At 40.7% G+C, this 18,636-nt stretch overlaps 1 protein-coding gene across 1 annotated transcript in view; it reads right to left on the bottom strand.

The window, feature by feature from the left end:
• LOC136877286 (zwei Ig domain protein zig-8) overlaps nucleotides 1-15,626 on the bottom strand; it is an 831,749-nt gene extending 816,123 nt beyond the window's left edge. Inside the window, exons 1-2 of the mRNA XM_068225724.1 lie at nucleotides 15,524-15,626; nucleotides 12,170-12,399 (exon numbers count right to left, since the gene is read on the bottom strand). Coding sequence (XP_068081825.1) covers nucleotides 12,170-12,399; nucleotides 15,524-15,626 — 333 coding nt within the window. The remainder of the gene's footprint in view (nucleotides 1-12,169; nucleotides 12,400-15,523) is intronic.
• Nucleotides 15,627-18,636: the final 3,010 nt, after the last annotated feature.

The raw sequence follows: 18,636 nt of genomic DNA, 5'->3' as shown, positions 1-18,636 counted from the left end.
CCAGACCAATGGTCTTGTCCACGGCAAGAATCCTAACCGTCCAGACCAATCGTCTTGTCCACGGCAAGAATCCTAACCGTCCACACCAATCGTCTTGCCACCAGCTATCGAAGCACCTCACTCATTAGTTCCTCCGTACAGAGGTTGGCAGCTCTGAGCATAGCTTCACAACATCCTTCCCGAGAAGGCCGCGAGCGTGTAAACAAACGACAGTCGTTCCGCGCGCAGCTGAATGTAGCGAGTGCTGGGCTGCGAGAAGTAAAGCATTGATCTACAATCTGTATAAAAATAATTCTGCAGCGATACGAATCGAGGACTTTGAAAAAGAAGCAGCAATCCTGAGAGGAGTGAGGCAAGGCTGCAGTTTGTCCCCCCTCCTTTTCAATATTTATATACAACAGGCAGTAAAGGAAATCAAAGAGGGAAAGGGAATCACAATCCAAGGAGAGGAAATCAAAACCTTGAGATTTGCCGATGGTATTGTTATTTTATCTGAGACTGCAGAAGATCTCGAGAAGCTGCTGAATGGTATGGACGAAGTCTTGGGAAAGGAATACAAGATGAAAATAAATAAGTGCAAAACGAAAGTTATGGAGTGCAGTCGAACGAAGGCAGGTGATGTAGGAAATATTAGATTAGGAAATAAAGTCTTAAAGGAAGTAGATGAATATTGTTATTGGGTAGTAAAATAACTAACGATGGTAGAAGTAAGGAGGACATAAAATGCAGACTAGCACAAGCAAGGAAGAGCTTTCTTAACAAAATAAATTTGCTCACTTCAGACATTGATATAGGAATTAGAAAGATGTTTTTGAAGACTTTCGCGTGGAGAGTGGCATTGTATGGAAGTGAAACATGGACGATAAGTAGCTCAGAAAGGAAGACAATAGAAACTTTTAAAATGTGGTGTTATAGAAGAATGCTGAAGGTGAGGTGGATAGATTGAATAACAAATGAAGAGATACTGAATCGAATTGGTGAGAGGAGATCGATTTGGCTTGGTTTTTGAAGGAAGTGTAGGTGGTTAGAACGATGGGGGTAGACCAAGGTATGAATATGACAAGCAGATTAGAGGAGAGGTAGGATGGATTAGTTATGTAGAAATGAAAATATTAGCACAGGATAGGGTGGCATGGAGGCAGCATCAAACCAGTCTATGGACTGATGACTGAAACAACAACAACAACAACCACTTAAAACGGGTGTGTAAGGTAACTGCTGTCATTTTTAGACACAAAGGAACAGCAGGAACAAATAATAAAGCCTGGCCCGTTTCTCTGATGCTAACTCTGCCACCTTGCGTCTGCCAGTCGGAGGCTGCGACGTCACTAGCCAGACAAGTTACGGGCCCGGCTGCTATAGTCCAAATACTTTGCAAACGTCCTGCGCAGGAATTGGCCGCGCATGTGGGGAGGGGCAATCGAAGGGGGCTGCCTCGTCCCCGTTTCCGCTCGGTGCCCAGTCTTTGCCTACACATCGTGCAAAGCACTGTGCTCAGTAGCTGTACAGAACGTTATTTAATTAAAATATATAAATTTCATTATGATTGATCCGTATCGAACTGTGATTACAATAGTAATGTAATGTAGCGCAGCGCATCTCTTCAACCTTACCTTAACTCATACATGGTGTGTACATATCATTTTTATGTCATTGACACTGCACTGTGTCTTAAATTGCTTGAACTTTCAAAATGATTTCATTTTATGTAACCAATCTTAACTTCAATTCTATGAGTTGCGCATACAGTTTTCTAAGACCTTTGTGTCCGTAAATTGTTTATTTTCTTCGATATATTTGTGTGGTTTGCTTTAAGGCTGATGATGACCTACAGTTAAGTCGAAACTAATCCCTAAAAGTAAATGTAATGCGAAACATTGCACAGTTTGTATTGAAAAGTTAGGCCTTAATAAAAAAATATTTAAATACTGTTGTACACAGCGTGTCAACAAGTGAGTTAAGAAGTAGTCAACCGAGAAGAGAGAGAATGTGCTAATCATACATCCCACGTACAAGACCACGTTATGCCGGTCACTCAGAAGGGCATTTACTAAGTATATGGACTATAGCTTCGGTTCTGTTCATCACCAGTTCTGAGCGAACACTGTATATTTAAGTGCTGAAGATTTACAGCTGTGAGTGACTTCCGTGTAGCAATGTTGTTGTCATTAATTTTCTCCGAGAGGTATGTGTGTTGTGCGGTAACTACGTGTAAAATGTGTACTCGAAAATCATAAGATATGAGAATAGACCAGTTCTGAGGGAACGCTGTGGACTTAAATGCTGAAGATTTTTAATCTCGTGTTTGTAGACATTTACAAAGCATTGACTGTGAGTGAGTTTGGTGTAGCATTGTTGCTGTTCCCTATTCGAACGTATTCTAGAACGTTGTTGTGTGATAGCTACGTGTAAAACTGATTCTTGAATTACAAAACAGATTTCGGGAATGGACACTGTTTATCACAGATTCCCAGAAGGTTATTTGGCTTACATAATTTGGTTGAATAAATGTAAACGTTTGGATCCAGTTAACTGTTAGAATACACAATGAACATTTTTCTACCACTCATTATGAAAATGACTTGAACATTACTTTGTTGGGTTATCTCTAAGGAAAATACTGAAGTTATCCCATTTCTGAAACTACTAGGTACCGAGCTCGATAGCTGCAGTCGCTCAAGTGCGGCCAGTATCCAGTATTCGGGAGACAGTGTGTTCGAACCCCACTGTCGGTAGGCCTGAAGGTGGTTTTCCATTTTCACTTCAGGCAAACGCTGGGGCTATACCTTAGTTAAGGCCACGGCCGCTTCCTTCCCACTCCTAGCCCCTTCCTGTCCCATCGTCGCCATAAGACCTATCTGTGTAGGTGCGACGTAAAGCAACTTATTAAAAAACGACTAGGTAATGCGGAAATACAGGATACAAGTAATTCAAATACGGATTTGCGATTTAAAGTAAAAAAATCATTTAGTTCTCTTGGAAAAACTGGAGATTGTAATCCCAGAGAAACCTCGTTGTTCAGCCAGTATTCATTGAACATGCTACGATACAATATTTAGTACGTAGATTATTCGTTAACAATATAAAATCTATGATAAACCATCCTGTCGAGACGGAAAGCAAATATAGTTCCTAGTACATTCCATTCGAAAAAGTGCGTTGATCATGCAACAAAGAAACTGTCAACAAAGGGATTTCGAATGTCACAGTACAGAGAAAGAATGACTTCACAAAGACAAAAGGAGTCATCATTCTTCGAATTCTCTGCCCAGGTTCAAGTAAATACCGCAGTCGATAGTGAAAATGCTGTTCATTACCGTACATATTATGCATAATTCTTTTTCATCCTTCCGCATTGTCACCACACAAGGTGATTTTGAAATAAGTGGAGTGGCTATTAGTGTAAGTTACATTGTTACATTGTTAGGTAATCTACACCCGTCAAAGTTTCTTCTACGGATAACTCCACTCAAGAAGTGCACGAGGGCTGTGGTCACTGTATTAATTACGACCAATTACTCTAAGAAAGTAAACCTTTAATGAAAGCAGTTCAGGCTTATTAAACAAACTTGAATGTTTTGAAAGAAGAACAACTAAAAGATTCTAATAAAATGTTGTTGTTGTTCTTCTTATATCTCGCTTAATTGCAGGGTATGCTGTTTTGCACTTCCTTTTCCACTTGAAGCGGTCTTGTGCATTTTCAGGAGAGACTTTACCACATGCAGATAAAATGGATAGTCTGATTCGAAGTTCAGGTGATTAATAATCGAATCATTGGTGCTTAATGTCATCCAAGGAATGCGTAACATTCTTCGTCAGGATCACAGTTGAAATAAATTGATTTCCTTCAGGTATGTAGCACTAAGTGTCAATATCTGTGCTCCATAGAGGAGAAATGAAAATACCAGACTGGACACAACTACTCCCATTCTCACTAGAGCTATCCAAAACTAGAATCTTTAAATTATGATAGTGATGTTGTTACAAATATTATTGAGGACTCATTAATGATAGACGTTGCCGTAGAGAGGAAGAAACACGTGCATACTTCCTGGTATCACGCCCATATAGAGAGTTTCTACGGAATGCTGGTTACCATCAGATCCGTTCAACAGTATCTGAAGCAATGACAGGGAAAAGCTTCAGAGTCCGTGCAGAAATGCAATACTTGGCAACAATTGGTAGTGCCAGAAGGATTGAGATACTTCCCACAAAAGAGTATTCTTCAGTAGGCTGTACAAGAGACTCAACTGTCCGTTTCGAAAGTTACACGGCTAGTATGCTGAAGTTGATGCAGAAGAACTGAAAATGTATGAGACAATAATATTCGATATTATCGGAGGAAGTACGATGTAGAAGAAATCGCAGTCATCGGCCTAATGGTGGGAGCACATGTAACCATTCCTTGTCTCTTCGCAGACTTCTAGCGATTTTGTTCTCTACAGACCGATGTCCTGAAGAAGATCGCAGTGCTGGTCCATCTTCAGGAATGTCTACCACCGTAATAACAAACAAAAATGAGCAAACAAAAATTTTACCAATTAAAAATTGTTTAGGTATACTTTGTCTAATATGTCAACCCAAGAATATGGGGAGTGTAGAGTGAATAAATTCAAGTTATATACAACCATGTGAACTTCAATGGGTAGAAATTTGTTGTTAATGCGCATTTATGCTATTTCACGACTCTTTGATCACATGCAACATTTTAAGATCATGCTTCTTCGAGGTTGTGATGATGATGGTAATGAAGATTCACCGGAATCCGTGGGACAATCCAAGATCTGTTGTGAGATTGTCCAAATCCCTTTGAGTCTAGCCGCAGCCGGGATATCGCACTCTCCGCTTTGAACGGGTCGATTAAGGTACTGAGGAATCATCTGTACAAACACAGGAATTAACACAGGGCATATAAATCGCATATAATTGGCACTTTCTCTATAAACTGTTGCTTCTAGCTGTCTCATCTTACTTAAGTAAAGTTTAAGTGTTCAAGTTACAATGTGTATTGGCATTCTTTGTCCTAGTCGTTAGCACAAACTGTTTCGTAAGTTTACGCAAATAAAAATATCACATACACTGTAATTTTCTTTGAAAACTTGTCAAGGATACATTTCAACTTTGTTTTTCTCAAAAACTTTGTGACATCTAGTCTAGTATCTCATGTAAATGGCCGTGAATGCAGTTATCTTAAGGGGAGTGAGAAAGCTCTTTCTTGACGAAGTTAATTTGACAGAAAAGACAGAAGAACTATTAAGGCTGGAGTTTTGAAACTTCGATCACTGATAACTGCAACCTTCTTCTCAGCACTGAACTAGAATGAAGTGAATTGAGTGAACACTTGTCCATTTATTAATGTTCAGTGTTTTAGCAAAAGAGTTATTAAAATTCCTCAGAAATCAATTAAGCGAAATACTTTTTTTTCTTGTTCAGCATCTGCATGAAACACGATATAACTCTGTAAAAAACTGATCTCCTTAGCTTGTATATTTCACGAGATAATGGGTAAGACATGTGAAAATAAAAGTCAATTTTTGGAAACTGAGTTCAAAGTAATGTTCAAGGTTCACTCACAATTTTACTCATCTTAGCACCTAAGAACAGCCTGGACGATAGGCAGCATTATCTGAGTGTTTGTTACAACAGTGACGCGAAATTCTGACATGTAATTCTGGAAGAGATTAGTGAAAACCACAGCCTTCTAGATCAAAGGGTTACAGAAATAGGTAACTTCAAACGAAACATGCCCAAACTTGTAAAGTTGCCCACTTGTGCATTAATGTAATAGAATATATTTTTAAGATGTTTAGGAGTAGCGCATCATAAAGATTTATACACCATTTCATTCAGCGTAGTCCACATAATTTTATGAGACAACATTCGGAAAAAGTAATTTCAAAAAATGCATTCCCACTCTCCTTAAGTGGGAAGAACACATTTAAGGACTAAAAATCCCATTTAATGACACAGTACCTTTCTCAGGAGCAGGAAGGGTGACTAGTATGAAAACAAATGTTGAAAATATACTTTGCTTCCTCAATATGACCACATTTGCAAATGTCATGTATTACATTTCAATAGAGAAATTCAGGTATTCAAAACTGTGGCTGTATAATGTACACACATTTGTCATTTCCTTACAACATTTATGAATATCAATATTTTTCAACTAGTATTATTAAATTCTACTTATCATTTTTGTACTTACTAGCTCTGGTAGAATAAGTTAATCATTTGAAATGATATGTTTCTCTCGAGTTGCTTTTACGCACAAAATTTTGTTCAAGTTTCCAACAAATGTCTTCTTAAAATATCAACTTGAAAGACAGATCTTCAGTTCTACTACTGATTGTTATTCTCTACATGCTGCAGAAGAGTACACAATTCTAACCTAGTATCTTGAAAACTTCCGGAGTTATCAGGGAAACAGGTTTTAAAAATTCGTCTTACAGAAAACGAGTGACAAACTCACTTACGACTTGGGACGCTTCTAGAATTTAAAAAGGTAAGGTGAGTGACTGCCCAGCAGTAGTTAGACCATAACGTGTGAAGTATTATAGATAGCGACGAAATTCCAAAACTGATTCTAGAATGTTATTTCATAATACATGAAAAATATAAATTGAAAACTGACATTTTTGACGCCCATAGGTGTTGGTCCCGCCTTGATTTCCCATCGGGTTTACAACTGAAATCGGCCGGGCAGAGTGGGTTCCGGTCGTACCGGTGGACACAGGTCTACCGTGGCTCTACGCCTCTGCATTGGGGACACGCAGAGGTGCAGGTCCCCACGGTAGTCAGTTCTGAGAATGGCTTTCCGTGGTTTCTCGTTCGCCTGGGCTATGCCGAATGCCGGGACACTTCCTAGTATAAGCCACAGCAGCCTCACGTTTTCCGAACTTCTCCTTCATCGAGTCCCTAGCCTCAGTTACGGCGTTAACGTCTAGGAGATCCGTCGTCCCCTTCAAGCACGGGATGATTTACGAAAATCAAATGATCATTAATATGTCTTCTGGTCAAGGCAATCCATCAACGGCTACTAATTTCAGATGGCAACCTGCCATAAGACGTAGCCTGCGTGGTTGCTAGGTAACATTGTCTGACCGTCCATCCATTTCACCATCCCTAACATATGCGAGGGATGAGTCATAACTCATGGAAACGTTTCTTCCTCGCGAACAGCAGATAACACGGAAAATCTAAGATATGCATTTCAAAATAGAGGGCATGTATTTCTTCATAGTGCCTGAAGACAAATTCTGACTTCAGGAGATTCTCGTAGGAAAGTGACAGAACACAGGCCGTTCGTAAACATTGTTTTACTATGGTATAGACAGCAAATACACAAGACTACGTACAAAGGACAGGTTTCCACTGGTTACAGACCTTCGAAATAACCACCCAAGATTTTCACTGTGCGTTGGCAGTGGTGGGGCAGGCGCTAAATACAATTCGCTGCATGTGTATCGCTAACGTGTGGCACCTCTCTCCAAAATCCTGTTGCGATGTCCTCTTTGTTAGCAAACCGTTGTCCACGTAAAGGCTTCTTGACTTTGGGGATTAGATCATAGTTACATGGACTCAGATCAGGTGAATAAGGCGGGTGTGGAAGAACCTCCCATCCCCACTATAGTAAGCGACGCTGAACGATGGCTGCTGTGTGAGCTGTTGTGTTATCGTGTAGGGTTATGGCGTTGTCGATTATGGGTTCGCACTGCACGACGCAATTGGTACAACAAAAATGAATTGTAATAAACTGCATTGACAGTGTGCCCCGCCCCCCGCACTGGATGACACACAAGAACACCTTGAACATCGTATGCCAGGATTACCATAACCTTATTGGGCGACTGATTTTGTCGAACCTTGCGTCTCCGTGGTGACCCATAACGACGCCATTCACCTGACTGTCTCTTCAGTCCATGGACACTGGACGGCCTGGGCGATACTCTACCCACCTCGCCACTGCACAATAGAGCACACCTAACACTTCCTGCAGCTCTGCATGGCATTCGCGTGCATTCCTGCCGCGGAGAACTGTTATTTTAATATAAGATCGTTGCTCCTGCTTGTTGAATTCCATTTTGTGACGTTCTTACACACTGAACTTGGGGGCATGCTTAGACCCACACTGTTGTTTACATACACCATCTAGTGGCATCATGCGCAAGTACGTACCTTACGTTTCCAAATGGATATCTTAGATTTTCCGTGTTGTCTCCTGTTCGCGAGACTCGACCTACGTATTTACTTCAAACTGTGTAGTAGTAGTACCAATATGCAGCATTGCAGTAGCAGGGTGCGCCCATCACAAGAGGTGGAAGACCAATGTCGTCTATCCTTGTGATGGGGAAATGTGACATTTGAAATCTAGAAACTTTGAAGCTTTATGTAATAGGGAACTGTAGATCCTGTACGACGTTCGCGCTGCTGCAATTATCTGTGTGTATGACTGTACATTAACATTTCAGCTTATAAATTGTAGTGAAGTCTAGATCAATAGTTAGTAAAATAATTTAGAGATTCCTTTCTTCTTCTTCTTCCTATTCTCTTCCGTTGCCACCTTTGTAAGACAACGGGAAACTTTGTGACGATTTGGGTTTCCTTCTCCTCCTCCCAGAACCTCTTCAACCTCTCTCTCCCTCTCTCCTTTCCTTCATGTGTTATTTTTAGTATCCTCTTCTCTTACCACCCGTACTGGTGCTTCTCTATCCTATTCCTGTTCTTTTCTCTGTCACTGAGTTGAGACATTTTTTCGTTGGTGTATACTTGTTCTTCCCGTTCTCTGTCCCTTCCACCTTGATCGCCATCTCAATCCGTCTTTCCTCTCTTCCTGCCCGGTATCTTCCTTGCGCTCCATGTCCATCCTGAGCACATGTCCAGCAAATCTTGCTGTTCGAGTCTAATTTCTTCGAAGATCGTCAAAATGTTTCGGTAAAGTTCGTTCCCATCTTTCACCTCCTCTTTTTGGTCCCAGTATCCTTCTCAGAATTTCTTTCTTTCTTTTCTCTCCAATGTCTTCAAAGTGTCATAGTCTCGGCCTTGTAATGCCTGAGCTGTATCCGTTAATTTGTTTCTTTTATTGTACACTTCTCTGGTCACAAGATGGGTAATCCTCGCCTTTCGCACCTTCTCTTTTATCCCATCGCTGCTAATGTTCCTTCCTGTTACACATCCGGGGGCGAAGACAGCTTTGACGGGCCCCGGGCAAATGCCTTGACAGGGCCGCCCTCTTCCCTCTCTGGCCCAACAATGTTCCGGGCAAGAAAATTTCGTTGACCTCCCTTACGAAACTTCTAAGTGACTTTTGTGAATTTCTTATATATTTCTTAAAATTCAATCTTCACAAAATTAATTCTAAACATCCCAAAATTTCAAGTTTAGTTTTTAAAATCTTTTTACGCACCGTATCTTGTTTTTGATTGAATAAATATTGAAAATGCGTTTTTCAACTGTCTTAAAAATTATCCCTAGTTTCACTCCAAGGTTCAGCACATTAACGAAGTCTTTATATAGATATACTGGACTAGTTCTTCCATACATAATTATAGTTTTCATTAAATGAAATTTGACTAAATTCTGCTCTGCTTTACCTAATAGGTTTGTTTCTATAATTTAAAGTTATTTACTATTTTACGAGGACTTTAAGGTGAGGACCACCTTTAATGCGGAGCCCACATGTAACGGCACGATAGCTTCTTTTCTAAAGGAAATAAAAGTAACAGTCAGTAAGTTTTTGAGATAAAATATATTACCATACGGTACAGTACAATACAATCCTAAAGTATTGGCCTCAAAGTTAGTATAATCATTAACTTATTTAAATTATGCATGTGAGCAGTTATTAATGTTTTCAGGTTCCTAAATGCAAAAAGGATAGTGCAAAAAACGTCATTTTAATGATCTACTGGTAGGACAAACACTATATTTAAAAGTAAGAATGCGTTATTACTCAACTGAATGTACGTACGATGTAACTTCGGGCTTACCTTTACCTAATACAAAAAAGTAAAGGGGCCCGGCGTTTAGCACATTTCTTATAGAGGATCTTCGTGCTTTCCTTGCTGTAGAGTTATTAGTGGCAGCATCCATGCTGATATTCTTTCCAAGTTCATGAACCAAGGGTTGACAGACTCTCTTGTGTCATTTGTCGAGCAAAGCACATCTTTTACTCCTTTTAGCGTTGAGAACGCACTTTCAGCACTGGGAACAGTTGCTGGAATAGACAAATAAACACGCAAGGCAATACACAAGACAAACACTATTTTATAAATATTTTCAAGGATTTATAAAATCCTCCATCTCGCGCACTTCTTTTGTTTTTCTCTTTTGATAACCTGACCTTTTTTATAGTAGTTGCTCAAGGTGACTGATGTTATATTCTTACCACTAAACACATCAAAAATGAAAACCGAACAGTTAAATAACGTTAACAAATAAACTTCCTACGGCCTCATTCACGAACACGATCACTCCACTAAAAAATTAAGATCGAAAACCAAACAGATGAACGAATTTCGCTGTGAATGGCAAAATTAGCAACCAGCATTATTAGAACAATAAACGAAGGACGATGTGAGAATGTGAGGAGGGGGGAGTTAGACAGCCAGTCTCAACAATGGCACTGTCTTCCCCTGTAGATACAATAGTGCAGGTTCTTCAAAGCGTTGTAAAACCTATCCCTTTCTATTGAATTACTTACAAACACGAGAATATGAGGATAACGGCTAATGACTTGCAGGCGCTCCGCGAGTACAACCAGATATTTTTGGTGGCTTATTTCATTTACTTTTCGCTTCAATATTTACTTATATATTTTTTTTGCCAAGTACGACTAGGACTTCCTTCCCTGGCCCCCCAAAAATGACCCGCGAAAACCGGTGTGTGTACGACCATTGTTGTGAATAGCAATCTTCATTGAAAGTATTTCTTGATGAAGGATTCTTAAGTCTTTGATCATTTAAGATTTTATAAAGCACAACTCTTATTCCCAAGAACATTATCAAGAGCTTAATGGACAATTCAACTATTTTTATCGACTTGTAATTTTAACAAAATTTGCTAAGATTGTATTTTAAATGTACCATACATCAATGTTTTTTAATGTTTATTGCCAATTTTAATGTTAGCTATTTTGTGTTCTGATATATTAATGTTAATTTATCATAGCTGATGATGTCCGTTATGGGACGAAACATGTACTAATATCATAAATTATAAATTGTATTGATTAGGCGGACCACTTGTTTTTAATATTTAAGTCGTTTTTAAGTATTCTCTATTTGATACATAGCCAATATGGGATTATTATTATCATTATTACTATTACTATTATTATTATTATTATTATTATTATTATTATTATTATTATTATTATTAGAAATAAAGCTGTTAAGGCTTGTTAGATGTAATTCTTCTTTCTTGTCACGAAGTTATTCCGCTGAATTTAAACAAATTATCACTGTAATAATGCTTTGTTTGCCAATTGTAATTTTACATTTAAATCCCATTTTCTCCTATAATATTCTGCCAAATGTAACAAAGTTTGTATGACATGTGTATCACAGCTATAATAAAAAAACCTGCGAATGGAATTTTTGATTGCATAATTTTTTCACGTAGTAGGGATTTGTAAGTCGAAAATTTTAGAACGTAAAAATTACACAAACTTTGGAACGATATATTCCCTATATCAAGTACGTGCAGAAAAATCGATACGTAGTGTTTTTAAAAGAAGTATTATTTACCTAATTACGAATATACACTACATGTTAATTAAATTGCACGAAAAAATGGAATTGAAAATTTCAAACAATTATTTCGGAAAAATATATGAAAGAAATGTTCGTGACATCTCTACTTTTATGTAGATCGCATTCCCACAAAGTTCCGTGAAAATCCATGCATTAGGTAAACATATATTTTTATCTCCGGAGTGTCGCCTTAAATAAATTAACTAATAAATAGGCAAATATGGTCACATTTCAAAAGAGAGTATGATAAATGTTGGTCGCCACGAGGTCACCTGTCCCGGAATTCAGAATGAACAAAGAATGATGATTTTAAGGGAAAATGCTTATGACAAAGAATATCGACTAGTAAAGGAGTAATACTGAATAGCTTCATATAAAGGAGAACTGACAAAGAACAAGTTGAAAATAAGACTCACCGTTCCTTCTCCGATGTCCGCCACCTCGCAATGCATTATGGGAGTACTTCCCGTCTGAGCTAACACGACCGTGCAGTTTTCCGAAAGAAACACCTGTTCCGGTGGCAAAGGCTTCATGGCCCCGGGTAACAACGCGTTAGGCGGCCGCGAACCAGCGTCTTTTCCTTCCTCGGTGTCCTTGTCACCCCAGCTGTCCACGGCATGTCCACTGTGGTGGTGACTTCGATGAACTGGAAACAAGAGACCGGATACGAGATTCAAATGGGGAATTATGTCATCAAAGACATGAATCTATAGTATTACAGATATCTGATGACTAAGCAGGAGCGCCATTTCGGGTAATTATTTGGGAAGTGGGGGGTGGGTGATTAATATGAACTCAGGCATTTGAAATAAGGAACAACTATTTATGCAAATAACAATAAGAATAATAACAATATTCACAAACACAACAATAATAGAGCTTGTTTCTCAAATACATTTTGAACGAGTCTTACGTACGGAGTTTTGAATAACATTCACAAGTAAACAGGCAAATAGAACTTGATTCATACAAAAAATATAAAGGAATGTTTTATGTACGAAGCTAGAAAGGTAGTCACAAGGAAAATTTAGAAATTGATTCATACATATATTTTCTTAATAAATGTTCTATTATTATATATTATGCATTTCATCAAACGAAATGTGAAAATCTCTGTCAACAGGTGGACCGCCTAAGCAGTCTCTATTGGGAAATGTACACTGACTGAGCAAGTGCCATGTGATAGCGAAGCACTGATGCGCCCCCTGTGCCAGCGGCAGTTGTATAGGAGAGCTTGTGAGCAGTGGCTGTGCATGTAACAGGTGTAACAGGGTACGTCGTCGTGAGCTGACACCATTTGAACGGGGTATGGTGGTCGACGCCCGACGGATAGAAAGTGCGATTTCGGAAGTGGTGCGGGAATTCGGCTTCACACGATCAACCGTGTCCAGGGTGTATTGTGAATGGTTGAATGCGGGTGTCACCGTCCGCAACAGACGAACGACCGGCCGTCCAGCCACCCTCCATGACTGTGACCGGTGACATCTGAGACGGATTGTCAATAGTGACAGACGGGCAATCGTGCAACAAATCACGGCTTAATTCAACACAGGCCGTGCAAGACACGTCTCTCAGTGGACAATCCGTAGGAACATGGGTTCTATGGGGTATGGGAGCCGTCGCCGCACACGGGTGCCACTGTTAACCCAACATCATTGGGCACAACGACGCTAATTTGCCGCCAGTCACCAGGGATGATCACTGGAACAATGGCGTAACGTGATATGGTCGGACGAATCACGATTTCAACTGTACCATGCGGATGGGACGCACCGTGTATGGCGCACACCACATGAAGCGATAGATCCCGCCTGCCTCGAAGGTGTGGTCCAGGGCGCTGGTGTCTCTGTTGTGGTCTGGGGTGCATTTTCCTGGTATGGAATGGGCTCCCTAGTTGTTCTGGAAGAGACTTTGAATGGTACGCGGTATGTTGAGCTGCTCGGAGACCATCTCCACCCAATTTTTGGCCTATCAGCGCCCAGACAGTTCTGCCGTGTTTCAAAATGATAACGCGCCGCCACATCGCTCCCACGTCGCCCGGAAATGGTTCCAGGAACATGCAATGGAGGTCCAACGACTGCCATGGCCACCCAGGAGCTCCGATATGAACCCTAAACTGGGATGTCTTGTAACACAGGTTCCGTGCCATGGATCCTGCACCCACGAACAGACCAGCATTGGCGGCCGCTGTGCAGACGATTTGGTGTCAGCTGCGTCCAGAGGACTACCAGGGACTTGTCGGCTCACTTCCAAGGCGTCTCACTGCAGTTCGCAGGGCCAGAGGAGGCCCCATACGCTATTAGGTGACTATCGCATGACATTTGCTAAGTCAGTATAGTTCTCTCAAGGAATGCCCGCTTTCTAATCCCATATAAACCACCTACCAACTTCCCCTCAGCAGTCTCTGAAGACTAACAAACACTACGTTTTAACAGGACTTAACATCTCTAAGGAGAATTTTATTTTTTTGTTGGGGGAAATAAATGGTGGGGGCAGAAAACGCCTTGCCCTCCCACCCACAAAACTGGTACAACTGGACTTAAGGTCCTATGAGTCTGATTACGGGAGCAGATGAAGTGAAATGGCGTATGGCTTTTAGTGCCGGGAGTGTCCGAGGACATGTTCGGCTCGCCAGGTGCAGGTCTTTAGATTTGACGCCCGTAGGCAATCTGCGTGTCGTGATGACGATGAAATGGTGATGATGACGACACATACACCCATCCCCCGTGTCAGAAAAATTAGCCAATGTTGGTTAAAATTCCCCAACTGGTCGAGAATCGAACCCGGGACTCCTGTAACTAAAGACCGGGACGCTAACCAGTTAGCCATGGAGCCGGACACGACAGCAGATACTACGACATAATGAGAGAACAGTCACACGGAGAAGGGCAACATATTCGACCGCCTCTGTGGTGTAGTGGTTAGTGTGATTAGCTGCCACCCTCGGAGGCAGGGGTTCGATTCCCGGCTCTGCCACGAAATTTGAAAAGTGGTACGAGGTAGATCAACTAAATAGAGGTGGGTTCGATTCACACCTCAGCCATCCTGGAAGTTGTTTCCCGTGGTTTCCCACTTCTCCTCCAGGCAAATGCCGGAATGGTAACTAACTTAAGGCCACGGCCGCTTCTTTCTCTCTTCCTTGTGTATCCCCTCCAATCATCCCATCCCCCACAAGGCCCCTGTTCAGCATAGCAGGTGAGGCCGCCTGGGCGAGGTAACGGTCATTCTCCCAGTTGTATCCCGGAACCCAATGTCTCACCCTCCAGGACACCGCCCTTGAGGCGGTAGAGGTGGGATCCCTCGCTGAGTCCGAGGGAGAAACCAACCCTGGAGGGTAAGCAGATTAAGAAAGAAACACTTACTTTCAGGGAAAGGAAATCAAATTAAATTAGAGAGACATAAAAGTGGAGAAATTTCACTTCGGGCAATACTGTTGTCAGCAGTAACATAATACAAAAATAAGGATTAAAATATCATAATAATAACTGTACACATTAACACACACAGGCATACCAAGGACATGTCTTACACATCATCATACAGATCACAGTAATTCACTATCTCCTGTCTCACTCCGTCACTTCCTTGCCGCTGTCGCAGTCCTCAGTTCACATCCCGAAGACAAGAGTCTCGCAGTTCAGAATGATGTACGTTGCCCACTCAATTCCTTTCACAGCCCCATGCCGATATCCAGTTTTCTCTCCCACGGCGACAGACACAACAAGTCTTCAGTTCTCCAGACGGACACTTCAATTCAGTCAACCACTGACTGATTGAGCTGGCAGTGAGCACGACTCCACTACTCGAACTGCTGCCGTCAGCGAGGAAACCAGTCAAGCACGTTTGTTGGTTGCTGCTACCGCGCAGAGACATCGAGATACTGTACTTCGTTAGCCAGGTCATAACATAATGCGATGCTGCATGCAAAATGTCCAAAGTATAATCTCTCAATTAATTTCAGTCAGAATAACATGCAAGAACAGATCCGTTGTCGTTAACCCTGGATGCGGCACACCTCAAAGCATTTTCATTCAGGGATGGTTTGAAGTTGGAAGCAATGAATTATTTCATCTTCCTTGGCCTCGCTAGCAGGTAGTCAGTGCCACTGTGTGTTTATCAGTTTTCTGAACACTGACCTTGGAACAACTTCTCATCCCAACTTACTCAATTTTCTTGTGTAATTCCACTGAACGGTTTATTTTCATTTCCATTCCAAATGTAATTGTGTAATACGAGACAGCGATGACAAACATTTGTAAAAAGCAGCTCTCTGCCAGTGAAGAACGGCTTATTGCCGGAAGAATTTGAAGGTGATGTTATGAGTGCATTTGATGGTTCCATGGATGGAGAAACGACTTCTAATGGAAACTGTCCCTTGTATTTGGAGAGCAGCTCCGGTCAGGGGCCTTCTGGATCTTAGGGAAGATGCTATGCCTGTCCAAGGAATAAAGAATACAAAACCAAAGTTTTCTGTGGTGTTTGTAAGAGGCCGGCATGTCAGGAACACAAAGTGATCACCTGCAATAGCTCTATTGGCTGAAATGTGTTAAAAAGAACCGTCATTTCTGAAAAGTACATTTTAGAACTTGTGTTTTATATACTGGCTATAATTTTTTAAACGTAATTGTATTCTTATTAATTTATAATAAATTGTTAGGTTGTAACTTCTATTTATTAAAGGAAAATTCAAAATGTTTCAGCTCATTATTTTTAAACTTTAATGTATGGTGTTCGCATACACCCCAACCTTACTCATAGTGCTCCAACACCTACACCTTACTAATCCAGGGTTAATATAAGCAAGCAATTCAAAATGAAGGATGCCGACGGCCCATGCCTTCGCAGTTCGACACGCGAGTGAGAGCTCGACGGAAACACTGCCTCCATTCACCTCCATTGAGTTGGTGTAGAGCGTGGTAAACGGATATATTGTGCTTAATAGTAAAACTGGTAGAATTCATGACATTAACCGATTGAAGACGAAAGACGTTTACTGCCCGTCTCGGCTCCTAATTGCTGTACTGACGAAAGACAAGCGCTGCCCGTCCCGCCATTTAAATCTCGAATTTCTTATTCATACATATAGATAGTGCTGATCATTGATATCTGCAGCGTGTATTGAAGCATTTGGAAGCTTCTTCACCACTATCGATTCTTTCACGTACATGTTTTATCTTCGATGGATATCTTTTCAGATACGTGTGCGGTTTGTTTATATTGTGATCATGGCGGCGCCAAAATTTGAACGGAATAAAGTTTATCGGATCTGGTGGATTTTATGAATGGCTTAACGAAGTTCTAAATGAAGTGACTGTGATATAAATAATGACGAATTCAGTAAAGGTAATTTTATGACAATTTGAGTGAAAGCAGCGAGGAGTGTGTAAACGAAAGCGATGTGTGCGCGAGTGAATCACGAGCTGAATAATCCAGTAAACTTCCCTTTCAGCCGTCAATCCATTGATTACTCGACAACTGGTTCAATCTAGAACAAAGTTAAATGTATTTAGTCAATTCTTGAGCAACAGTTTCTGGGTGTAGGTCGTACACGAAACTAATAAATATGCCCACAATGAATTTAGGGTGGTTAGGATTGTGGTAAAACATAGGAAGATACATCCGTACATGAAATGAAGGCTTATTTTTCCCTCATCATAACAATGTCACAGAATACGAAACCGAACCTAAATTATTACTGGAACACGAGGAACACTTTACATTGCAGTGCAGAAAGTGTCTTCTTCCCCTTCATTCGGAAAGCTGTTTCAAAACATAGCATACAAAGTAAAAGTTTGGATGCCCCTGAAGTGATGTATTCACTTGCCAGTTTGGCCATACTAAACCTATTTCTAAGTTAGGGAATAAATAAAAACAAAAATAGTAAATATTTCAGTGTTCTGATCCTTCAGAACAGTCACCCCTTACATTAGAACTAGAAACAATCAATTTGTTAACGAGGCTCTGGTGAGCGTTAAGAGCTGTAATGTGTGCTCCTTTTTTCGCGTGGTGACGAAGAGATGACATTCTGGGAATCAGACAGTCCGTGCGATATGAGTGTCATTAATCCCAATGTACAAGCAGCAGCGACAAAGAGGAATCTGACTTGAAATGACTTCGACCTTTATTAAATTATAATTAGGCAAAGTTCTTTCTTAAACTGCCTTCAATATTGCCTTTTCAAAACTACATTTCTCTTCTGAAATTTAATTTTATTAAACTACTAAATATTTAAAGTGTGAATTTTCCTTCATGTATGCTGCTGTGAATGATATATTACGTATTCACATTTTGAGCATAACCACAAATGCATCAACATTCTGTAATTTATTTCTTTTCTGAGGTTTTAAAGATCCAAGCGTGATACAAGGTGTATACATGAGACTCTTCAGATTTCACTCTGAGATGGCGCCAGCGAACAGTACGCAGCGTATGAATTTGACACATACGTCAGTTTGTTCGTCTGACATTAACCTACCAACACACAGAAGTTGAGTCCGCTAAACACTTGTGCCTCAAAAAGTACATTTCCAGCACGCATTGCTGTTATCATTTAATCGAAAATAAAAGGCCGTGGAAAGTCATCGTTTGCTGGTAGAAACGTACGGTGAACACAGACAAGAAAATAAGGTGCAATTCTTTACGTTTCGCAGAGAACTGTGTTCTGCGTCATCAGAAGAAAATCTCGACTGTCCACGACAAAGGGTACCTTATTTTATTGACACGCCATAAACCCAAAAGCCTATATCATGTCTATAAGCACGGACCGTGAAAGCATCAATGGCAATAATATGGCGAACTCGTTGCATCGATTAGAACATGTGAAACACGCTTTCGGAAATGTAAACGTGGTGATTTCAGTGTGAAAGGCAGTGGGCGCTCTGGT

The sequence above is a fragment of the Anabrus simplex genome, chromosome 1 (genome assembly GCF_040414725.1).
Source record: "Anabrus simplex isolate iqAnaSimp1 chromosome 1, ASM4041472v1, whole genome shotgun sequence".
Lineage (NCBI taxonomy): Eukaryota > Metazoa > Arthropoda > Insecta > Orthoptera > Tettigoniidae > Anabrus > Anabrus simplex.
Note: the sequence above shows the minus strand (reverse complement) of the source record. Positions and strands in the feature narration are given on the sequence as shown.